At 42.9% G+C, this 22185-nt stretch overlaps 2 protein-coding genes across 2 annotated transcripts; one reads left to right on the forward strand and one right to left on the reverse strand.

The window, feature by feature from the left end:
• Nucleotides 1–1249: 1249 nt before the first annotated feature.
• Nucleotides 1250–22093, reverse strand: LOC101464038 (perforin-1-like). Its single transcript, XM_004576086.2, has 10 exons — nucleotides 22036–22093; nucleotides 20004–20278; nucleotides 19830–19909; nucleotides 19590–19635; nucleotides 12347–12483; nucleotides 12124–12262; nucleotides 8860–8940; nucleotides 8266–8762; nucleotides 2428–2521; nucleotides 1250–2118 (listed from the first exon to the last, which is right to left on the reverse strand). The coding sequence occupies exons 2-10, from the start codon at nucleotides 20274–20276 to the stop codon at nucleotides 1903–1905; spliced, it is 1563 nt and encodes a 520-aa protein (XP_004576143.1). The 5' UTR covers nucleotides 20277–20278; nucleotides 22036–22093; the 3' UTR covers nucleotides 1250–1902.
• On the forward strand, nucleotides 13514–14808 carry LOC106675880 (uncharacterized). Its single transcript, XM_076885099.1, has 3 exons — nucleotides 13514–13599; nucleotides 13724–14006; nucleotides 14140–14808. The coding sequence occupies exons 1-3, from the start codon at nucleotides 13514–13516 to the stop codon at nucleotides 14806–14808; spliced, it is 1038 nt and encodes a 345-aa protein (XP_076741214.1).
• Nucleotides 22094–22185: the final 92 nt, after the last annotated feature.

Below are 22185 nucleotides of genomic sequence, written 5' to 3' on the forward strand. Positions count from 1 at the left end.
GCTTAGGCTGATTGCAAAGTGAACTAATTATCTAAAAAAGTTTTCACATGTGAAAGTGTGCCAGACAGTTGGCAAATTAGTGTTAATGATAGCCATACATGTGTATACTTTTGCTAGGAGTGTGTTGGAAATTTGGTAATTGAGTGTTGTGCAGTGGATTGTGCCTACAGTTTTGCAAAGTGTGTGTTACAAAATTGCAAACTGAGTGCAAAGCAGTTTTTGTGCTTTTAGTTTTGCAAACTCAGTGAGTGGTTTTGCTATAAGTCTGAATAGTTTTAGAGATTGTGCTACAGGAATCACAGTTAGGGTTTAAGCATTCAGAAAAAACTGTAAGTATACTTGTATAGATAGCACATATATACATCATACTATTTCATTTACAGAACTAAAATTAGTTTGTTGTATAAAGAGAATCTTTGAGCTTGATTCAATGGTTAGGCCTCATGAATACAGCTTCGTGGATGAAGCTGTATTCAATCTAGCAAATAGCAGAAGAAGAGGTTGCAACATGGGTTTTCAATTTTGAGTGGTAGTGTGTAAATGATGAAAACAGTGTGTTAGTTGTGTTTAACTTCTGTAGCCTGTGTGCACCGTTCTGGGTACAAGTGCACCACACTGCTAAATGTGTTTTGTGTTTGAGAATGTGTTTAGAGTTTTGGTAAATGGGAGATTCAGAGTTACAAATGGTGTCCTAACCAGATGAATAATGTTTAAGATTTTGGCAACTGTGAGATTGATTTGATGAATGAGTTTTCATAGTTGACAGTTTAGTTTTCACAATGGGATTTAGTGTTTTAGCAATTCAGAAAAACTGTAAAGTCAGTGAGGAAGGGATTCTTCTGCTCACTTGATGACCTCAGTAAACCTTTTGGATAAGTTTTTTTCTCTCACTTCCCAGATTCAGTGTTTTTCAGTACAGCATATTCATTTTTACAATCATGGTTTAAACCCTAAAAAGTAACCCTTTTCAACAGAGCTTTGGCTATTTATACGATTTGAAACTACAGTTGTCCCTTGCTATAACGCGGTTCACCTTTCGCGGCCTCGCTGTTTTGTGGATTTTATTTCAGGACACAGTGCACTGCGTCCTGATTGGCTGTAGACCAATGTCAATCAATCTCGTGCCGTGTCTCCTGTACAGTACAGAATGCTTCCAGCTTGTCAAATTTCCATAAATCTTTGATCGCTAGCAGTATGACTCTGAAGTGCTGTACTGTATGTTTGTAACAAACACAATGTCGACGAAACGTTTTGCACCGCCAAAGGCACCTGTGGGTGCCTTTTTATTTATTCTAGTCTTGGTGTCTACAAAAAAAAGAAAGAAAAAAGTTATTTACGGCCATTCAAACACCACCAAAGGTTTAATGAGCCAAATATCAATTAATCAGAACTCACATTTATTTCTTTATAATCAGCATTATTATAAATGATACATTAAGTCCCTAAATATGACCCATGCAAGCATTGCTAAACTTAATGTTTTATATACTTGTTACAAATCAAAGAACTGAAAAATATACATAAAATATTTGCATGTTATGAAGGCTTTTGCAAGAATGACACACAAGAATGCATTTGTAATCATACTTATGAAGAGGCCTGACCATTTTTACACATAATTCAGAAAATAATCACAAGTGTCTTTAATGAATACACAAAGTGATTTGAATGTGGACCCACCACCAAAATCAAATGAGGATTAAACAAGATGACTGTCTGCCTCAGACTATATGACACATCAAATTAGCTGTAACTCTAAGTGCATGGTATGTGTTAATTTTGTGCCCAATTATTATTCTTTATATATTGCACATAAAGAATGTTATCACCCAACCTGACATGATACTTGATTAAAGATAAGCTACCAGCATTTCCATAGTGTGTGCCAGCCAGAATGCGTTTTCATTGTGAAGATGGTTGGTATTGGTTACAGGTGGATCCAGTCAGGTGTCTGTCACATGTCAGAGTATACTGGACCTCAACAGTGCCGCCTTTTTGAAGTGAGCATCTGATTGTGTTTGTACCTTGAGTCAGGTACTTCACACACGATCCCAGGTGGTCATCAAAGAACACATCCTCGTCCCAGACTTCAATCATCAGAGGCGAGCTTGTTGCCACCTTTTTAAAAAAAAGTCAGACAAAGTTAAACCAAAGTGAAATAAAATTATGTATGTTGTGCCCATTTAAAGTAATGTTTCATTTTATTACAATAATAATTTAAAAGAAAAAAAACTCCAGAAGGAAAAAATAGCATTTCACCAGTGCTTCATTATTATTTGTCTTAAATATAAAGATATAACAGTGTGATTCTTTTCTTTATCTGAGAAGATAATTATGCAAAATCTTGAAAAAAAAGAGCTTTTTAAAATGTCCTTGGTTTTACTTGTTGTAGTGGATAAAAGTGAGATAGAAGTGCTTTGTACTGACATTTTCCAGAATGTAATTGGTGGTCCAGGAGGGGGAGTTAGATTCGATCACACTGGTCTGGAATTTTTGCGATTGAAACTGGATCTTAACATATCTGTGAAATGGCAAAATGTGGAAAAAGAACATTACTGTATTAGGAGGGATATTATACCCCTTATGTCAAACAGAGTGATTTGTGGCCCCAATAAATGATTTGTGACCCTAGGAAGTAATAAAGGAAGTAATAAAACATATGGTAGCCATAAAATTATTATATTCATAAAATTTATGATATTCATAAATTTGTGATATTCATCAAAATATGCTAGTTCATAGCTCATTAATTTTTTCCCCAAAAATAAATGATTTGATTTTTTTTTATATCAAATAGCATTCTTCATTTTTAAGCCATTAAATTTTTTTTTTACTCTTTATGCTTAAAAACTGCCATCTGGTGGTGGGTCAGTGCGTGTGTGCGCACGCGCGCGCCCCCCGTGCGTGTGTGTCTGTGCGCGCTTGTGCGCGTGCCTGTGTCTGGGCCCGTGCTCGTCTGTGTGTGTGTGTTAAACCAGAGTAAAAGTGCTTAGTTAAACTTGTGTTTTTGTAACGTTCAGTATGGCGGGAGATACAGGCTGCATCCCTCATTGGAAAACTTTATTTCAATTTATTTGCATTTGTTTAATCTGAACAAGGAAAATGAGAATCCAAGTCCGATTCACAAATGCTGGAGATCCCCCCAAAAAAACCACCCCAAGCATAAGCGCACCGCGGCTCCCAGCAAAAACCTCCTGAAAAACCCTCCGTCTTTCTCCAAAAACGCACAACAACAGCAAACCCCCCCCCCCCTCCCCCTAGAATAACTCGATAAAACTCTCGCTATCCCCCCCAAGCATAAGCTCACCGCGGCTCCCACCCAACCCTTAGGCAAACAAGCAGGAAACCTCCAGAAAAAACCCTCCGTATTTTTATCGAAAACACGCGCAAAAAACCCCCCCAGGAATAACTTGTTAGGGGGAACCCTCTATTCCCAAAACTTATATTCGATAACAGGGTAAAAACTCCTGAAAAAATCCTTAGTCTTTTTTCTTCAAACCAGCCCTCTTACTGGCTCCATCTCAAATTCAGCGCACAGCCTAAGTTCTACCTCGCACTGAGCCGCAGCCAGCGCACAATTTTTTCCCTTGTTACTCTCGCTATATCTGCTCCTTATTAATGATTTCGGGCTCTCCGTTCGAAATTTGCGCTGGAGACCAACTCCGCCTTCGAGACGTGCCTAACTTCGCCCCGCTGCCAATGACATAACAAAAGAGCGGCTCCCCTTGCACCCCGGTTAGCCAATCGCATACAGGTCCGATTTTTATGATCTCTCGCTGAGAGAAAAATATCCGTCTGTCCAATCGGGAGAGATCTGTTCTTAGCGCTAGGTCGTCCCGCTTCTGCCGGCCACAGCTCCATCCCCACCGGCGCTTCTTCTCTCCCGCGACCCTCGGGGAAAAATATTCGTCTGTCCGCCAAGATTTGCTCTCCGCGGTCGGTCCTCACGCTCCTGGCTCCCGGAGCACCATCCCCACCAACGCTTCTTCTCCCCCATCAGGCAGACGAAATTCACGGCGCCTGCTTTTGCGAGCTAAACACGGTCAGTCTCTCTATGTTCTCACTTTTTTTCTAATTTTATAAAAACTATCCTTTTGTATTTAACATAACTCACTGTTTTTTTTTGGGGGGGGGGGGGGGGGTTATCCTCAAATTGTTAGGTCTACTTAAACATCTCAGGAGCAACAGAACAAGCAGCAGGACCAGAAGGATAAGGAGCACAAGGACAAAGCGCAGACGACACCAGCTCGCTTCTATCGCTCTTCGAGCAGTATGTCTCATTGCTGAATTAATTCGCTCATCATATAAAAAGCTGTTTTTTTTTCTTTACTTTTTCAACAACTGTGCTTTTAGATATTCTTGTCACTCAATAAAAATGGATAACCAGGAACATGATATTACAGACCCATTTCTTGCTTCTAGCGTTAGCTAGGTTAAATCAAAATACTGTTCATTCACAGAATACACCTCCACAAAGCGGTGAGCAACCTGATGTGATCAATAATAATAATAATGACCCTTTAGAAATGCTTAATTTAGCTCTAGCCCGATTAGCGCCTAGTGAAAGTGTCTCGCAAAATAGCTCTCAATGTTTGAGTGTTGAGCATGGTGAGATCCAAACAGAGTCAGACGCGGCTCATTCTCAACTGAGTCTGACACAAAACATTTCCTCATCCGATCCGTTTATAGCGCTTAATCAGGCTTTAGCAGCCTTGGCAGAAATCTTTATCTATCTATCTTTATCGCTCATAATGCCAAGAGTTTTGATGCTTACATTATTCTCAGGGCTATGGTTAAGCAAAGCTTAAAACCAAAGTTAATCAGTCAAGGCTCGAAATTGATCAGCTTTACAGACACAGACTTAAACCAGCGCTATATGGACTCGTGCTGTTTCCTTCCGATGCCGTTGTCAGGTATCCCAAAAGGAATGGGGTTTTCAGACAGCATTAAAGGCTTTCCCCCCATTGTTTCAGTTCGAAACAAACATTACTTATCCTCCCCCTCCGCCTATAGTCTCGAGCGTATGACAACACAGGGCAGGAAAGAATTTTACAAATGGTATGATTCAGTCAGCTCCGGCACCTTCAATTTCATGAAAGAGGCCCTTTTATACTGTGAAAACGATGTTGAAATTCTAGCTCGGGGTTGCACATTGTTCAGAAACGGATTTATTGAAGAGACAGGAGTAGATCCTTTCAGCCGCAACACCCTTGCTAGCGCGTGCCTAAAACCTATTTAACAAACTTCATGCCAATGAATTCTTTAGCAATACCGTGCCCTCTAAATTACCATAATCAGGTCAAATCATTTTCCTCATCCTCAATTCAATGGCTCGAATATCTCTCTTACACACAAGGTGTTTTTATCAGACATGCACTCAATCAAGGGGAAAAACAGCTCACTAGTTATTATGTGGATGGGTATGGTCAGATTAACGGTAAAACATACCTGTGGGAATTTTTGGGTTGCTACTTCCATGGGTGTGTTACGTGTTTTTCAAATCAGGCCGATGTTAACCCTCTGTTAGGGGCCTCTTTTTCAGACAGTAACATGGCCGCTCAAGACAGGCTCGCTAGATTGAGAGCTGAACATAATGTGTGTCCTGTTATAATCTGGCAGCATGAGTGGACCAAGTTAAAACGTACTGATGAGAGTGTAATCAACTTCCTCAGACGTTATGATCCACCAGAGCCTTTGAATCCTCGCCATGCCCTCTTCGGAGGCCGTACAAGCCCAGCACAGTTGCGTTGCAGTGTAGCGCCTGGTGAGAAAATTAGTTATGTGGATGTCACCTCGTTGTATCCGTTTGTAAATAGCACCTGTCGTTACCCCTTAGGCCATCCTCAAGTAATTTTTCGAAATTTTCAGCACCCTAAAAACTACTTTGGGTTTATCAAAGCGGTTGTATACCCACCCAGAGGACTCTATAAAACAAAGTCAGGCAAGCTTCTCTTTACTCTCTGTCGCACTTGTGCTGAAATGAACAACCAAGAGGGGAAAGACCTTTTTCGTGAAATCTGTATTGGAAAACTGTGTACGTTTCGAACAAGTTTGTTGACAATGTTGTGTGGGTTTATACATCCTTTCAGCCTCTGTATTCTGAGCTTCAAGAGAAAAATAAAATCATTAAATTCATTGAAGGTCTCCCTGATTCTTTTGACGATGAGAGCTTGTTTCCCTCACACCAGAGTCATCTCATTGTACTGGATGATGTTATTTTTCAAGCAGCAAATCATCCAAAAGTGGTCCGGATTTTCACAAAGTACAGACACCATAAAAATATGAGTGTGATGATGTTGAGCCAAAATGTGTTTCTACAAGGTAAACACAGCAGGACGATCAGTCTGAACAGTGTTATTTAAAAACCTCACGATAAATTACAAGTTAATACACTAGCTAGACAAATATGTCCAGGACGTCTGCATTTCATCTTGGAGAGTTTTGAAGAAGCCACGAGAGAACCACACGGATATTTATTGATAGGTTTAACCCCCACCTCTCCAGAGCAACTCAGACTGAGATCCGGGATACTACCGTCAGAACAGCTGTGTGGAAATATTCCAATCACACAATGCCAACATAAGAAGTTGAAATGACATAAGAGAAAATCAGACAAATGGCCAACAGACGTGACGGTGTCAGGAAGAAAAAGAAGGTAATGACTCAAAAAGGCAGCTTCCTCTTACCACTACTCACAACAGTCTTACCCATCATAGCTGATTTAGCTATAGGCGCCATTCGCAAATAAAAATGCAGAAAATGTATCTGATCTCGCCTGAGCAGATCAAATGCTTACATGAAACGCATGCAAATGCTTCTCGACCAAGCATCAGAGACAAAGCCGAGGATGAACTGGACAGTCAAATGAGACGTGTATTGGAGACTCAGGGTCTAAACCCCGATGAGAAAATAAAAAAAGTATAACATGCTTTTACAAAAGTATCTCATACTAGAGAGACAAAAAGTAGATGAAAGCAAGCAAATAACACTAAGGCTCCCCGCTGCGCGTGAAGAGGGACAGAGTGAGAGATCACATGATGAGCGCGACTACCAGCAGGAAGAAAGCGAGGAGGGGGAGCAGGTGGCAAGTGTGAATAAGGTTTTACATGCCGTTTTAACCCACATAAACCCTCGCTCAAAGAGAAACACTGAATATCTAATGCGTAGAATATTAGCATCAAAAGGTCACAGCGGATGGACTGAGGACGGAGAATTGATGCATAGAGAAAAGCCTATACCAGGAAGTCACGTGCTCGACTTGATGAAGTTTTTAGCAAGCTCTTGGACAAGTGTGAAGCCAACAGGCTGGCGTTCACTTGCACGAACTCTGGCGGACCTAAAGCTACCCCTGTCCACTATTGGAAACTTGTCAGCCAGAAGGGAAATAGCAGCGCTAAAAGATTCAAGAGAAACAGGAGAATACCACAGATCATCCGAGGAAGATATTATTGTTAAGCCAAAAAAAGAAGAAAAGCAAGACAATTGCCTTATCACCCACATGGTTAAATTTCTGATGTAATCAAAAACCAAAAATAAAACATTATTATTATGTTTTTAAGTGAATTATCTCTCATGTTTTTTATTTAACAAAAAGCACATGTTACGACTGTTGTCGTAATTATCATATGTAAATTTGAGTGTGCAGGTGCTCCTCCGTGATTGGTGCATCCAGGGTGGCTGGATTGCACCGATTGGCTAAGGACCGGGAGGCAGCGATAAGAAGACACCGCCAGGGACTGCCAGGTCATTCATCCTCGGCCCAACCCAACCGGCAGACCGTTCACTGTGTCACTATGTTGGTTAATGTAAGAGCGTGTAGGGGTGGACCGCCTTTTTGTTTGATCAGTTTTCTCCTGTTTTTGAGAAAGTCCACACACACACACTGACCAGATGGCGTTTTTTAAGCATAAAAAGTAAAAACTTTTTATGCTTAAAAATAAAGGATGCTATTTGATATAAAAAACTTTTTTTTAATAATGAAATCATTTATTTTTGGGGAAAAATTAATGAACTATGAACTAGCATATTTTGATGAATATCACAAATTTATGAATATCATAATTTTCATGAATATAATAATTTTATGGGTACCATATGTTTTATTACTTCCTTTATTACTTCCTAGGGTCACAAATCATTTATTGGGGCCACAAATCACTCTGTTTGACATAAGGGGTATAATATCCCTCCTTGTGTTAATGTCTATGATTCATCTGTTATGTTTACAGTGGCTTTCCTTTGAAGCTTATCTTGTTCACTACTCACCCGTCAGTCTTGCCCCAAAAATCTCCTTTCAGACCAGAGGCTTGGATCATTGTTATCCTCAGTGTTCCTTTCTGAATCTCTTTAGGACAACAGTTGGAATCCAGGTTGGGACCACTGCTGCTACAGTACGACTGTGTGTTTGATCGACTGATGCTGTTGTCTTTTAAGTACTGCTCTATTGCAGCCTTTAGTCCTTTATTCCGTGCTGACGTTTGCACCAGTTCATACAGTGGTCTTAGAGAGTAGCAAACCACATCAGGTTGATCTATGAGGGTTTTTAGCCAATTCTGGTAGCCCAGTGAGTCATTTCTGGTGAGTGAAAACTCCCCAGTCCAGCCTCTGCCTCCTACCACTTCTGAATAATGACCGTGAAGACCAGAGGCGTACATAACAGAGACACCTTGGTTGTTTAGGACTGAGGCGCATAAGTTAAAAGAAGGACCCAGATTAACATTCCCCAGGCCTACCTTGACACCCAATGACAAGCAGTCGTGTACCTGTGTGAAAGGAGGTAACACTGGATATTGCTTTTGTTGGTACAAAGTGTATGTACATATGTTCACTGCTTTAACCAGATATATGTGCTACACATACCTGGGATGAAGTAAGATGATTCAGACTGGACAAGCAGGTACGTGTAGACGTGACTCGCCTGAACTGCCCTCCAAGATCAACCTGAAAAAACATTTATTAAACATTTTTAAAAAAGGGTTTAGTCCATGGGGCCCGGCCGGGCACAGCCCGAAGAGGAGACATGGGCCCATCCTCCCGCAGGCCCACCACCCGCAGGAGGCGCCATAGGGGTCGGGTGCATTGTGTGCCGGGTGGCGACCAGGAGCGGAGGCCCTGGCGGACTGACCCCCGGCTGCCAAGACTGGCAATAGGGACATGGAATGTCACCTCTCTGGTGGGGAAGGAGCCTGAGTTAGTGCGTGAGGTTGAGAGGTACCGGCTAGATATAGTCGGGCTCACCTCTACGCATGGCTTGGGCTCTGGACCAGTCTCCTGGAGAGGGGCTGGACTCTGTCTCAGTCTGGAGTTGCCCCTGGTGAGAGGCGGCGGGCTGGGGTGGGTATTCTAATATCCCCTCGGCTTGCTGCCGATATGTTGGGGTTTTTCCCAGTGGACGAGAGGGTTTGTTCCCTGCGCCTTAGAGTCAGGGAACGGGTCCTGACTGTCATCTGCGCTTATGCGCCGAGTGGCAGGGGGGGGGGGGGGGGGGGTGCTGGAGGGTGCTCCGCCTGGAGACTCTGTTGTCCTGCTGGGAGACTTCAATGCTCACGTGGGTAACGACAGCGAGACCTCGAGGGGCGTGATTGGGAGGAACGGCCTCCCTGATCTGAACCCGAGCGGTGCTTTGTTATTGGACTTCTGTGCTAATCACAGTTTGGCCATAACTAACACCCTGTTCGAACATAAGAGTGTCCATAAGTGCACGTGGCACCAGGACGCTCTAGGCCGTAGGTCGATGATCGATTTTGTAATCGTATCAGCAGACCTCCGACCATATGTTCTGGACACTCGGGTAAAGAGAGGGGCTGAGCTGTCAACTGATCACCACCTGGTGGTGAGTTGGATCAGGTGGCGGGGGAGGACGCTGGACAGACCTGGTGCACCTAAACGCGTAGTGAGGGTGTGCTGGGAACGTCTAGCAGAGGCCCCAGTCCGCGAGATCTTCAACGCACACCTCCGGCAGAGCTTCAACAGCATTCCGAGGGAGACTGGGGACATTGAGTCCGAATGGACCATGTTCAGCGTCTCCATTGCCGAAGCTGCTGCATTGAGCTGCGGCCACAAGGTGGTTGGTGCCTGCCGTGGTGGTAATCCCCGAACCAAATGGTGGACACCAGAGGTGAAGGGAGCCACCAGGCTGAAGAAGGAGTCCTATCGGGCTTGGTTAGCCTGTGGGACTCCGGAGGCAGCCGACAGGTATCGACAGGCCAAGCGGAATGCGGCTCGGGCAGTGGCTGAAGCAAAAACTCGGGTGTGGGAGGAGTTCGGAGAGGCCATGGAAAAAGACTTTCGGACTGCCTCGAAGAGATTCTGGCAAACCGTCAGGCGTCTCAGGAGGGGAAAGCGGTGCTCTACCTGCACTGTGTATAGTGCTGGCGGAGCGCTGCTGACGTCGACTGAGAAAATTGTCAGGCGGTGGAAGGGATACTTCGAGGACCTCCTTAATCCCACTGACACGTCTTCCGAGGAGGAAGCAGAGTCTGGGGATGAGGGGAATGACCCGCCAATTTCCGGGGGCGAGGTCACTGAGGCAGTTAAACAACTCCTTGGTGGCAGAGCCCCTGGTGTTGATGAGGTCCGCCCCGAGTTCCTGAAGGCTCTGGACGTTGTAGGGCTGTTCTGGTTGACACGCCTCTACAATGTTGCATGGAGATCTGGGGCAGTACCCTTGGACTGGCAGACCAGGGTGGTGGTCCCCATCTTTAAGAAGGGGGACCGGAGGGTGTGTTCCAACTACAGGGTGATCACACTCCTCAGCCTCCCTGGGAAAGTCTATGCCAGGGTGCTGGAAAGGAGAGTTCGTCCGCTAGTCGAACCTCGGATACAGGAGGAACAATGCGGTTTTCGTCCTGGTCGCGGAACACTGGACCAGCTCTTTATCCTCTCCAGGATACTTGAGGGTGCATGGGAGTTTGCCCAACCAGTCTACATGTGTTTTGTGGACTTGGAGAAGGCATTCGACCGTGTCCCTCGGGGTGTCCTGTGGGAGGTGTTGCGGGAGTATGGGGTGTCTGGCCCATTGCTACGGGCCATTTGATCCCTATACAACCGTTGCAAGAGCTTGGTTCGCATTGCCGGCAATAAGTCAGACTCGTTCCCGGTGGGTGATGGGCTCCGCCAGGGCTGCCCTTTGTCTCCGGCTCTGTTCATAATTTTTATGGACAGGATTTCTAGGCACAGCCAAGTGGCGGAGGGCTTTCGCTTTGGTGGCCTCAGAATCTCATCTCTGATTTTTGCAGATGATGTGGTTCTGTTGGCTTCATCGGGTGAGGGCCTCCAGCTCGCACTGGAAGGGTTCGCAGCCGAGTGTGAAGCAGCGGGAATGAGGATCAGCACCTCCAAATCTGAGGCCATGGTTCTCAGCCGGAAAAGGGTGGAGTGCCCACTCCGGGTCGGGGATGAGTTCCTGCCCCAAGTGGAGGAGTTCAAGTATCTCGGGGTCTTGCTCGCGAGTGATGGGAGAAGGGAGCCGGAGATCGACAGACGGATTGGGGCTGCAGCTGCAGTAATGCAGACGCTGCACCGGTCCATCGTGGTGAAGAGGGAGCTGAGTGTAAAAGCGAAGCTCTCAATTTACCAGTCGATCTACGTCCCTACCCTCACCTATGGCCACGAGCTGTGGGTAGTGACCGAAAGAACGAGATCGCGGATACAAGCAGCAGAAATGAGCTTCCTCCGAAGGGTGGCTGGCCTCTCCCTTAGAGATAGGGTGAGAAGTTCGGCAATCCTGGAGGGGCTCAGAGTAGAGCAGCTGCTGCTCCACATCGAAAGGAGCCAGCTGAGGTGGTTCGGGCATCTGACAAGGATGCCCCCTGGGCGCCTCCTGGGTGAGGTGTTCCAGGCATGTCCCACCGGGAGGAGGCCCCGGGGCAGACCCAGGATACGCTGGAGAGATTATATCTCTCGGCTGGCCTGGGAACGCCTTGGTATTCCCCCGGATAAGCTGGAGGAGGTGGCTGGGGAGAGGGAGGTCTGGGCCTCTTTGCTTAGGCTGCTGCCCCCGCGACCCGGCCCCGGATAAAGCGGATGAAGATGGATGGATGGATGGATGGATGGATGGATGGGTTTAATGACTTCTGAATGGTATAAAAAAAATTAAAGGGATGTGTATATTAATTTTATCACCTGGCGAATATAATGTGTGCCGTATGTGTCTATGAAGTGTCTGTACTGGGCTTTGGTTGCATTGCTGTAGGTAGCTGGGAGTCTGGCCACATCTTTACTGAACTCAGCACTGAGAGGAGGGCTGTTGGACACACGGTAACTAAACACACAAAAAAAATACAGATTAATAGACATCAAACTTAAATTTAAAAAATTAGATGTTGTAGTAGTCTTTAAACTCTACCTATAATGTTTACAGGTGATTATATGTGTGCTGAAGGTGTAGCGATCCTCTCTCTTCTTGGTTACAGCAAAGTTGTATGCTGTAGATCTTGTTCCTCCAAACTCCAGGTTGCCAAGCTTCTCAATATCCAGTCCAACCTAAGAGAAATGAAGGCATGAGCTACGTGATTTATATTTTGATTGAAGTGTGATTGTTAGTGAGTGAATTAAAGGACCACATTGAATTAAGATGACAATTCACCTGTTGTTCAACTTTTATTTGCAATAGGCCTTAAAAGTACCTTTAATTGAAAGCAGCTAAAAAGCTTGTTACCATAGAGAGTATAAAAGATGCATGTAGCTATTGTGATGTCATATGTTGGTTTATGAAGTCTCATTTTGAAGTGTGCTGATTGTAAACCAGACACTCAGTGACTGACTTGTAATTAACAAGTTGTTGAGCAATGGGTGTGTAGTCCTTTATTGTCATTGTAGAATGTACAATGAAATTGTGTGTGCTCCACACCAACTGTGCACAAATAAAATATAAATACAGTTTTTCTCAAATGTTAAAACACAAAAGCCAATCCTGTAACCCAAATGACCAGTAGTCTAAACACATTTACTAAATGTAGCCACCATATTCCAGTACCATAAACACATGTCACATGAAGACACAATTCACAAAACACAACCCTCTGTACTCATAAATCTAAACACATTTGTCCTTGCTAAAACACATGTTGCAAAACAACTCTGCTCATATTCACAAATGAAAGCCCATGTGATGCAAAATGCTTGCCACAGTCACCAATCTTTGAACACAGGGAACACACCTGGCATCAGTCACTACACACAACGACTCAAAATTGAAGACACCTGTTGCTAATGATGTGACCCCACCTATAAAAGCATAGTTTGGTGAAGATGCCAAACAATCACAATGGATGAAGGCATTCGAGCGTGCGGAAGGAGAAGAGCTGCAGGCCAAAGAGGAAGAGGGGTTGAGATCAGAGGAGGAAGAGGTGAAGGCCTAAGAAGAAGAGGAGTTCGGAGTAGAGGAGGAAGAGAAGGAGGCCAACAAGAGAGAGGAGAAGGTCCAGGTGGGAGAAGAAGACAACCTCGCACCATCATAACAGATGATATGCGAGCAACAGTAATTGATTATGTCATTGTCCATGGCATGACAATGGCTGAAGCGGGACGAAGAGTACATCCAAACCTGAGTAGGTTCACCGTGGCCACCATTATCAAGGCATTTAGACAACACAACAGGTATAGTACGCTATTGCTTTCTTTGTCACACTACAGTTTTACAGGCCTGTGAAAGTGGTCTGTTACTTTACATGTAGTTTTACATATAAATCAGTCAATTGACAACACATGTTTCTTTCTTTAGAGCTGAAAGAATGCCACATAGAGGTGGGAGGGTTGCCATATTCACAGCGGCACAAGAAACCCTCATTGCAGATATGGTCCGTGAGAACAACTGCATTAGACTCCGAGAGATCAGAGACAAAGTCATTGCAGATAATGTAAACTTTGAGAACATTGATGCTGTCAGCGTGTCCACAATAGACCGAGTTCTCCGGCGCCAACAGATGAGGATGAAACAGGTCTACAGGGTTCCCTTTGAGCGCAACTCTGCGCGACACATAGAACAACGTTACGAGTATGTGCAAGTACGTATACATCCATGTCCACAGTACAGTTAGTGGACATACTGTGTTGCTTAGTGGCCTACATTACTTCTGGACAATACTGTGCTACCTGATTGACCGTTCTGAACACCTGTACGCTTTTCCATGTTCACAGAGGATAATGCAGTTGGACGCGATGGCCAGACCCCATGAGTACCTCTTCCTGGATGAGGCTGGCTTCAACCTCCAGAAACGAAGGCGAAGAGGCCGTAACATCATTGGCCAAAGAGCCATCACTGAGGTTCCTGGCCAACGGGGGGGTAATATTACTCTTTGTGCAGCTATGGGTACGGAGGGGCTTGTCCACCGGCATGCTGTCCTTGGGTCTTACAACAAACAACGTCTCCTCACCTTCCTAGAGGAGCTAAAAGACATCCTCCTGGACCGTCAACAACACCATCCTAGGCTAGCACATCACATGTATGTGATCATTTGGGACAACGTCCGCTTCCACAAAACACACCAAATCAGAGAGTGGTTCACCACCAACAGTGACCACTTTTTAAACGTCTGTCTGCCACCCTACTCCCCTTTCCTGAACCCTATAGAGGAGTTCTTCTCATCATGGAGATGGAAGGTGTATGACAGACAGCCATACACAAGAGAGAACCTCGTACGGGCAATGGAGCTGGCCTGTGCTGACATCCCAGTGGAGGCCTTCCAGGGATGGATTCGCCATTCCAGGGCGTTTTTCCCGCGGTGCCTAGCAAGGGACAATATAGCCTGTGATGTGGATGAGGTGATGTGGCCCAATGCAGCTCGGCGACATGATGCCGCACAGTGACTGTGTGTAATACTGTAAAAAGACCGTGTAGACAATAAAAAAGACTTCACACCCTGATCATGTTTCCGAGAGTACTGTTGTGTGCGATAGATTCTGTTTTTGCATTGAGTTGTGTTACAGTAGTGTACGTACATGCAATATGTTTTTATAGATTTATAGTCTTCATGTGAAACTCACAAATCTAAATGCCTAATCCTCTGCAGGGTTCTATGATGATCCGTTACTGTACAGTTTATAAAAATATGCATTGGCAGTTATGAACCAAAGAACCTTCTCACAAATTGAGCATTGTGTTTTCAATTGTTTTTCTGTAGTGTGTAATGCTGTGTATAGTGTTTACAGTTTTGACAGCTTCGAGCTGCTTTCTTGGTGTGGGAGTTTGAGTTTTGCAGTGGGAAGGTGTGGTTGTGTTTATGTAGCTTTAGAGAAGGGTGTTGTGTTTGGACATTGGGGGACCTGGGGCCTGTTCTTCGTACGTCGCTTACTACATCCAAGATCAAATGACACATCCAAGACCAAACCATCGCGCTAACCGTGAGCTCGCTAATCCGGTTCCCCGAACACACCTGCTGTTGACAATTAGTACAGCTGGACGCAGTAATGTGACATCACTGGGTGTCGTAAAAGGGGCTACGCATCGATAGTAGAAACATTGATCGGCAACCCGCTGATTGGTCGGCGAAAATGTCGAAGGGGCGTGCTCGGTATTTTCCGGCAGCAGAGCAAGAACTCATGAGTGAGGGATTTCAGGAGTTTCAGAGTTTAATTAAAACGCAAGAGAAAACTGCAAAGGCTGCAGAAGCAAGGAGAGAGGGCTGGCAGAAAGTTGCTGACAAATCAAACTCGTAGGTAATTTAATAATAATACTAATAATAATGGATTGGGTTCATATAGCGCTTTCCAAGGCACCCAAAGCGCTTTACGATACCACTATTCATTCACTCCCACATTCACACACTGGTGGAGGCAGCTACGGTTGTAGCCAGGCTGCCATATCGCGCCATCGGCCCCTCTGGCCAACACCAGTAGGCGGTAGGGTAGATCTATCATATGACACTATATTGTCCAATATCATATGGCATTATATTATATTATAATATGTTATATTATATCCCCTTTCACATTAGAGCCACAACAGGACCCACAAGAACATGGGAACAAGTAAAAGTGGAATACAGGAGTATTCTACAGAATGGTAATATTTATCTCTTAGATTGCTTTTCGTCTCTTGGCAAGGTAATACTGGCCTGTAATACTCTGTTAGTTTGTTCATAACAGCAACCAAGAAAAGGGCAGAGGAAAAAAAGACAGGTGGTGGTCCTGCACCCCCTCGTCAACAAGTTGGTTAAGTAAATAATACCCTCACGGGAATATCGATATCTCTCAATGAGCACACTGTCGCGCTGAGCTAAAGGATCCTGTCTATCCCGCAATATACGCTGAATTCTGAGGACTCTCCTTATCAATCTTGCACCTTCCGCAATGGGTTGGTCGCGTATACGGACAGGACATGGCTGCGACAGGCTTCCCAAATCCACCTTCGCTTTTATAGCCGTGGTCTCTCATCTTGATTACACGAAGTAATTTACAATTACTACTCTGAAATATGAATTACATCTGTAATAATCACATACATGTAATAGAATGTTAATAGTACATTTCCCTTTTTTAGGAAATGACCTGTATGTATCTGTGTGACATCAATAAAAGGATCAAGTGCTGCATTATCTTTAGTTACATTGATGTTATTTATTTATGGTGAAACAGTGGTGGAATATCGCTGTTGCTTTCGTATAAATGAAGCGGACATACCTGCGTGGCCGCGATCTAATCCTGTTTACATAAAGTAAACCTGCTCCCGAGCAGGTTTACGCTTACGGCTCTGTTGCTATGACAGCAAGTCCCGGATGAGCTTCGGGGAACCGAACGATCCAGGATCACGCGAAATCGTCAACAATCTAATCGAGCTAACTTACTTAGCGAGGTACGAAGAACAGGCCCCTGGTGGTAACGTTTGTGCACAGCAAATCCAGCATGTCCAAATTAACACTGTCGGATTTGATTTCAACGCTATTAAAGTGTCTATATGGGTCCACACCAGAGAGTGTTAATTTAACACTTTTTGGAGAGTTGGTACGTTAACTCTGATTTAGTGTTAAACACCAAATCTGTCTGGAGTTGATAATTTAACACTTGGTGTTAAGAGTTTATATATTAACTCTCAAAGAGTATTTTAGTTTAACTACGTAAGAGTTATCTTCTAATTCATTCTAAAAAGAGGGAATTTTACTGTTCTGAACTTCTAGAAATTTCTTTTGGAAATAAACATTTACTAAAAAGATGCAATGGTTTTTGAAAAACATTTATTCTGAACTGTGCAGCACAATTTCAAAACATTTTCTGAAAGATGTAACAGTATACATGTTCTCACTTTCATTAGAATTTTGTTTATCAAAAGGTCTGACATGGTAAATGCAAATAACAGCATTCTCATCACTTATTTCTTCAATACAATATGTATGTCCTTCATTCATCCCTTTGTGGAACTTCAACGCACTTCTGCTCTCCCCCATATTCCATCTTCACAAGCATATCCTGTGCGGAGATTGAATAAAAATTAGTTGACACTAATTAATGGCACAAATAATCCAGTAAACAATTGCAGCACAGTAAAAAAAAAAAAAGAGAAAAAAAAGGAATCCTTTTTGAGCCATTACTTGTGTAAAGTATTTTCCCAAAAGACAAGGACACAGGCAACAGGTAATACTGAACTAAATGTAAAACCTCAACCTTTTTCATTTTTACTTAAACCGTGTGCACAAAACTCTGGAGGGATCTAAATGCTAACGTAGAACCCAGTCAGGACGTCAGCTACTGCTGTTTGCTCGTGTTTTGTTTTGTTTTTGTTTTTGTTTTTTATGGGCGATCGTTTTCAGGCTTCAAGTAGCACCATTATACCAACATTTCACATTCTACACATTGTTTTAGGTGTATTTGACCAAAAGTTTGACTGAAAATTCACATGCAAGCTTTTTTTCAAGGCTGTGGTATTTGCCTGCAAACAATACCTTTCAGCTAGCTAAAGCAGAATGTTATGCTATCACCGAGCAACATGGCTAATGCCTTTCACACAGCTTTGTCTCAAATCCAAAGAGCCACAGAAGTAAAAGCTCATAATAATAATTGAAACAATCTTTGAAAAAATGACTTACCAAGCATGGCAAACAACTCAAATATGTAGTGCAAAATGTTCTGAAACGGCTTCACTTCAGCTTCGATTGGAGCCATGCTGGGGGCGGAGTCTGTGAATTTACTCTATTGGTGTCATAGCCCCTCTAGGAGTTCAGAGTTAAGAGGTCAAGAGTTAATGTTTCCATTGTAACACCTCCAGATTTGAAATAGAAACACTCATTTTTAACACTCGATTTTAACTACTATCATTTTACACCTCAGAGTTACATTAAAAGAATGTGACTCTGCTTAGAGTAAAATTAACTCTACTTTTGCAAGAAGACTATTAACACCAAAACATTTAACACTTTTGAATTTGCTGTGTGACATGTGTTTTAGCATTTGAGAAACACTGTAATAAGACAGCAGGAATAAATAACAAACAGGAGAAATATATAGTCAAGAGGAATATTTACAAAAAGAAGAGAAAGGCTCACATTGGAGAACAAGTTGCAAAGTTCTTGGAAGTAGTGCCAGCTTAGACCAGCTTATTGTCCATGTCCAAACAATGCATGGTCATGTTGTTGTTGGCATGATGACATTGTTTATATCATTTGAATTATTTCTTTATCTTCTCAAGGTCCATGTCATCGTTGTAAATTGTTTAAGCTTTACATTATTTATGCTATGCTATTTTATGTAGTTAAACTTATTGTGCTTTTATTTTGAAAGTCAAGCTTGCTTACAAGTCGCGCTGTTTCCTTTTTGGGAGAAAAAAGGAGAAAACTAAGTGCGGAGCAAGAATGAGGCCGTTCTTTAGTGAAAGTCACACTAAGTGGAATGGGCTTTAAATACACACTTATAAGGAAACTTCAGAAGAATGGTGACTAATTCCCTTTTTGCAGCATGCAGCCAACGAGGTATTTATTGATATATCTCGTTTTGTTGTACAGTGTTATTTTAGGTGCTGTGTCTTACATTGAGTTTTTATTTTGTTAATGGTGTGTAGTTTTCACGGTGACGTTGGAGAGAAGTCTTCAAATAAACCAGTGACGGAAAACCACTTGCGTCTGCCTTGCTTCGAGGGAATTATAGTCATAGCATTTAAATTATTGATTGTTATAAAAAAAAAAAACTAGGAGAAGTACTAGTCTCACTCTAAGGACTCTTGAGAAACACCTGACAAGGAAACGGGATTTTTGGGAGAACGAAATGTTTCTTTTTTAAGATCCTTCTACAAGTTAGAACACCTTCTCGTTACTTTTATAGGTTATACATAGACACTGTTCTCACAACCTTCTGTTACTGTGTATTACTGTGCGTGGTGTGTGTGTATGTTATTGCAGGCAATTCTTTCTTACCTAGAGCTACATATTAAAGCAAAAGTGGGATGATTTTCCTCAATAAACAGAGGGGTTCCACACTGTATGATGTTTATATGCCTTGTTACTGTATTTCTCTTCTCTTCTTTTCTTTAAATAATGTCCTTACAATGCTCAGTCATAGGACTTTTTAAAACATGGAGCTAGGAATGATTACAGGACTAGATCAACAGTTTGCAGTAATAGTAACATTATATCCATGTTTCACTCAACATGAATGTTTCCTACCTTCCAGTCGATGCTGCTCTGGTCGGTGTATGTGCTGACCAGTGAACTGTAGAGAAATTATTTTGCTTAATTCCCCAAAATATTCCAGTAGGAAAAAATGATTTGCAATTATTAAATGATTGTTTGATAAAATTAATTAATGTATGCCATGTGGGTGGGATGACATCTATGAATATGTAAAGTAATGTATGAAACCTGTCAGGGCACAATGAGTGATTATGTTTCTAAGTCCTAGAATACCTGATGGAGGTGTGTTCACTGTCCTCGAGACGAAAACTGCAGCGGTTGAATGTACGCCAGTCCAAAGTAGAGACTGGTAGCTGGAAATATAATTAATAACAGGTTTAGCATGTTAATGGTATGCCAAAGTAATTTTTGACATGTTTTTTATTAATTACTATAATATTTAGTTACTTTCTGCAGTTGGCCGCCTTTATGAGGGTTGGTGCAGAGTGTACAGGTTTTGCTTGGAGTGAGGTAGGTCTTCACATCAATCACATAAGCTCCTTTTCGCTTAAGTGTAACAACATCAAAGCCCTCCCCTGCCAGGTCATAACCAGGCACAAAGGGAGCAGACATACACTGGCTCTGAGTCCCAGTCTGACAAGAAAGAGCAGGGGAGAGGCACAACAGAAAGAGGAGGAGGAGGCTCAGGTAGAGAGTGGTGGGAGTTGAAAAGGAGAGCATGGCTGGGAGAAGGGAGAACAGTTGCTTTATTTTAAGCTGTAATATAATGTATCAAAAAGAAAATGCAAGAAATACTATTTTTGTTTTATTTGGTTTTTTTTTAATCATTCATCTCTCTTAAGTAGATATGACCCGGCTAAGATAAGATAAGATAGAACTTTATTAATATGCCGCTGGTTTTTTGTTTGTTTGTTTTTTAACAATCACTAACAACTGACAGACCACAGTACGTCAGGCTGAAGGACATCATGTCTGACACTGTGGTCAGCAGCACAGGAGCACCACCGGGAACTGTGCTGTCCCCTCTTCTCTTCACCCTGTACACCTCTGACTTCTGCTACATCTCTGAATTATGCCATATTCAGAAGTTTGCAGATGACACAGCCATCATAGGGTGTATCTGGGATAATCAGGAAGAGGAGTACAGAAGTCTGGTGAGGAACTTCGTCACATGGAGTCACACAAACCACCTGCAACTCAACACCTCAAAGACCAAGGAACTGGTTGTGGACTTCGGGAGGTCCAGAGAAGGTCCACTGCCGGTTCAGATAGAGGGGGAGGAGGTGGAGGTGGTCAACAAGTACAAGTACCTCGGGCTGTGGGTGGACAACAAACTGCACTGGTCATGCAACACAGAGCACCTGTATAAAAAAGCCCAAAGCTGACTGTACTTCCTCAGGAGGCTGAGGTCTTTTAACATCTGCAGGAAGCTCCTGAGGATGTTTTACCAGTCAGTGGTTGCTGGAGTACTTTTCTATGCTGTGGTGTGCTGGGGGAGCAGCACAGCAAAGAAGGACTCATCCAGGCTGGAGAAACTGATCAGGAAGGCTAGCTCTGTGGTCGGCATGAAGCTGAACACTCTGGTGACAGTGGCAGAGAAAAGGACACTAAAAAAACTGCTGGGCATCCTCTGCACACGGCCATAAACAACCAGAGGAGTCTGTTCAGTGACAGGTTGCTTTTCCCAAAGACAAGAACCAACAGACTTAAAATCTCCTTTGTCCCACACGCCATCAGACTGTTTAACTCCTCTCTGGAGGGGAGAGGGAGGGGAAACAGGAGGACAAAGGAAGGGGGAACAAGTGCCTCTTCACTTCACTGTGCAATACGTTTTGTTAATAGTCAACGGTGCAATAGACTTCAATACTTGAAATGTGCAATTCCCTTGTATTCTTATTTCTATTTATTCTATTTATCCCTTTTATATATTTTATTTATATATGTCTCTGTATTGATATATGTGTATGTATATAATATTCTGCTTACGTTCTGTAACTTCTGTCGGTGCTGTGCAATTGGAAACCGAATTTCCCAGAGGAACCCACCCGAGGGATTAATAAAGTTTTATCTTATCTTATCTTATCTTATCTTATCTTATATATACTCAGAATACTGCATTCCATGTTGAAAGGGTCCATCATTCCATTGAAAGGCTTGTTTCATTAGATCAACAGCTCAAAAAGCTACATTTGTGATATTTATTTATATTTATATTTATATTTATTTACCTGTGCTAACAAATCAAAATGATGTTTGGCATTGGTTGCGTAGTACCAACATTTAATGTGTTTCTGCTAGTTATGTTACTTCACACACAATCAGTAATTTAGATAAATTTATTAAATTAATTTGTTCAGCCTGAGGTGGCAAAAAATCAGCAGGATCATTCATAAGTTTACTGTAAATAATATAAGATTCATTCTTTGATTTGATTTAAAATATGTGTTAAATATTTTTTAAATAAAAAACATCAGATTACCTGTTTAAACCTCAGCAGTGAATGTGTCAAGAGATGGAGATGGTGAGGGTATCATCTGAGGATGTCCTGTGACTGTTCAGGCAACAGCACTTTTATTCTTTGTCCCAGGTCATGTGACCTACACGCGACAGTTTTTGTTTTGTTTTTTAA

This window comes from Maylandia zebra, linkage group LG6 (genome assembly GCF_041146795.1).
Source record: "Maylandia zebra isolate NMK-2024a linkage group LG6, Mzebra_GT3a, whole genome shotgun sequence".
Classification (NCBI taxonomy): domain Eukaryota; kingdom Metazoa; phylum Chordata; class Actinopteri; order Cichliformes; family Cichlidae; genus Maylandia; species Maylandia zebra.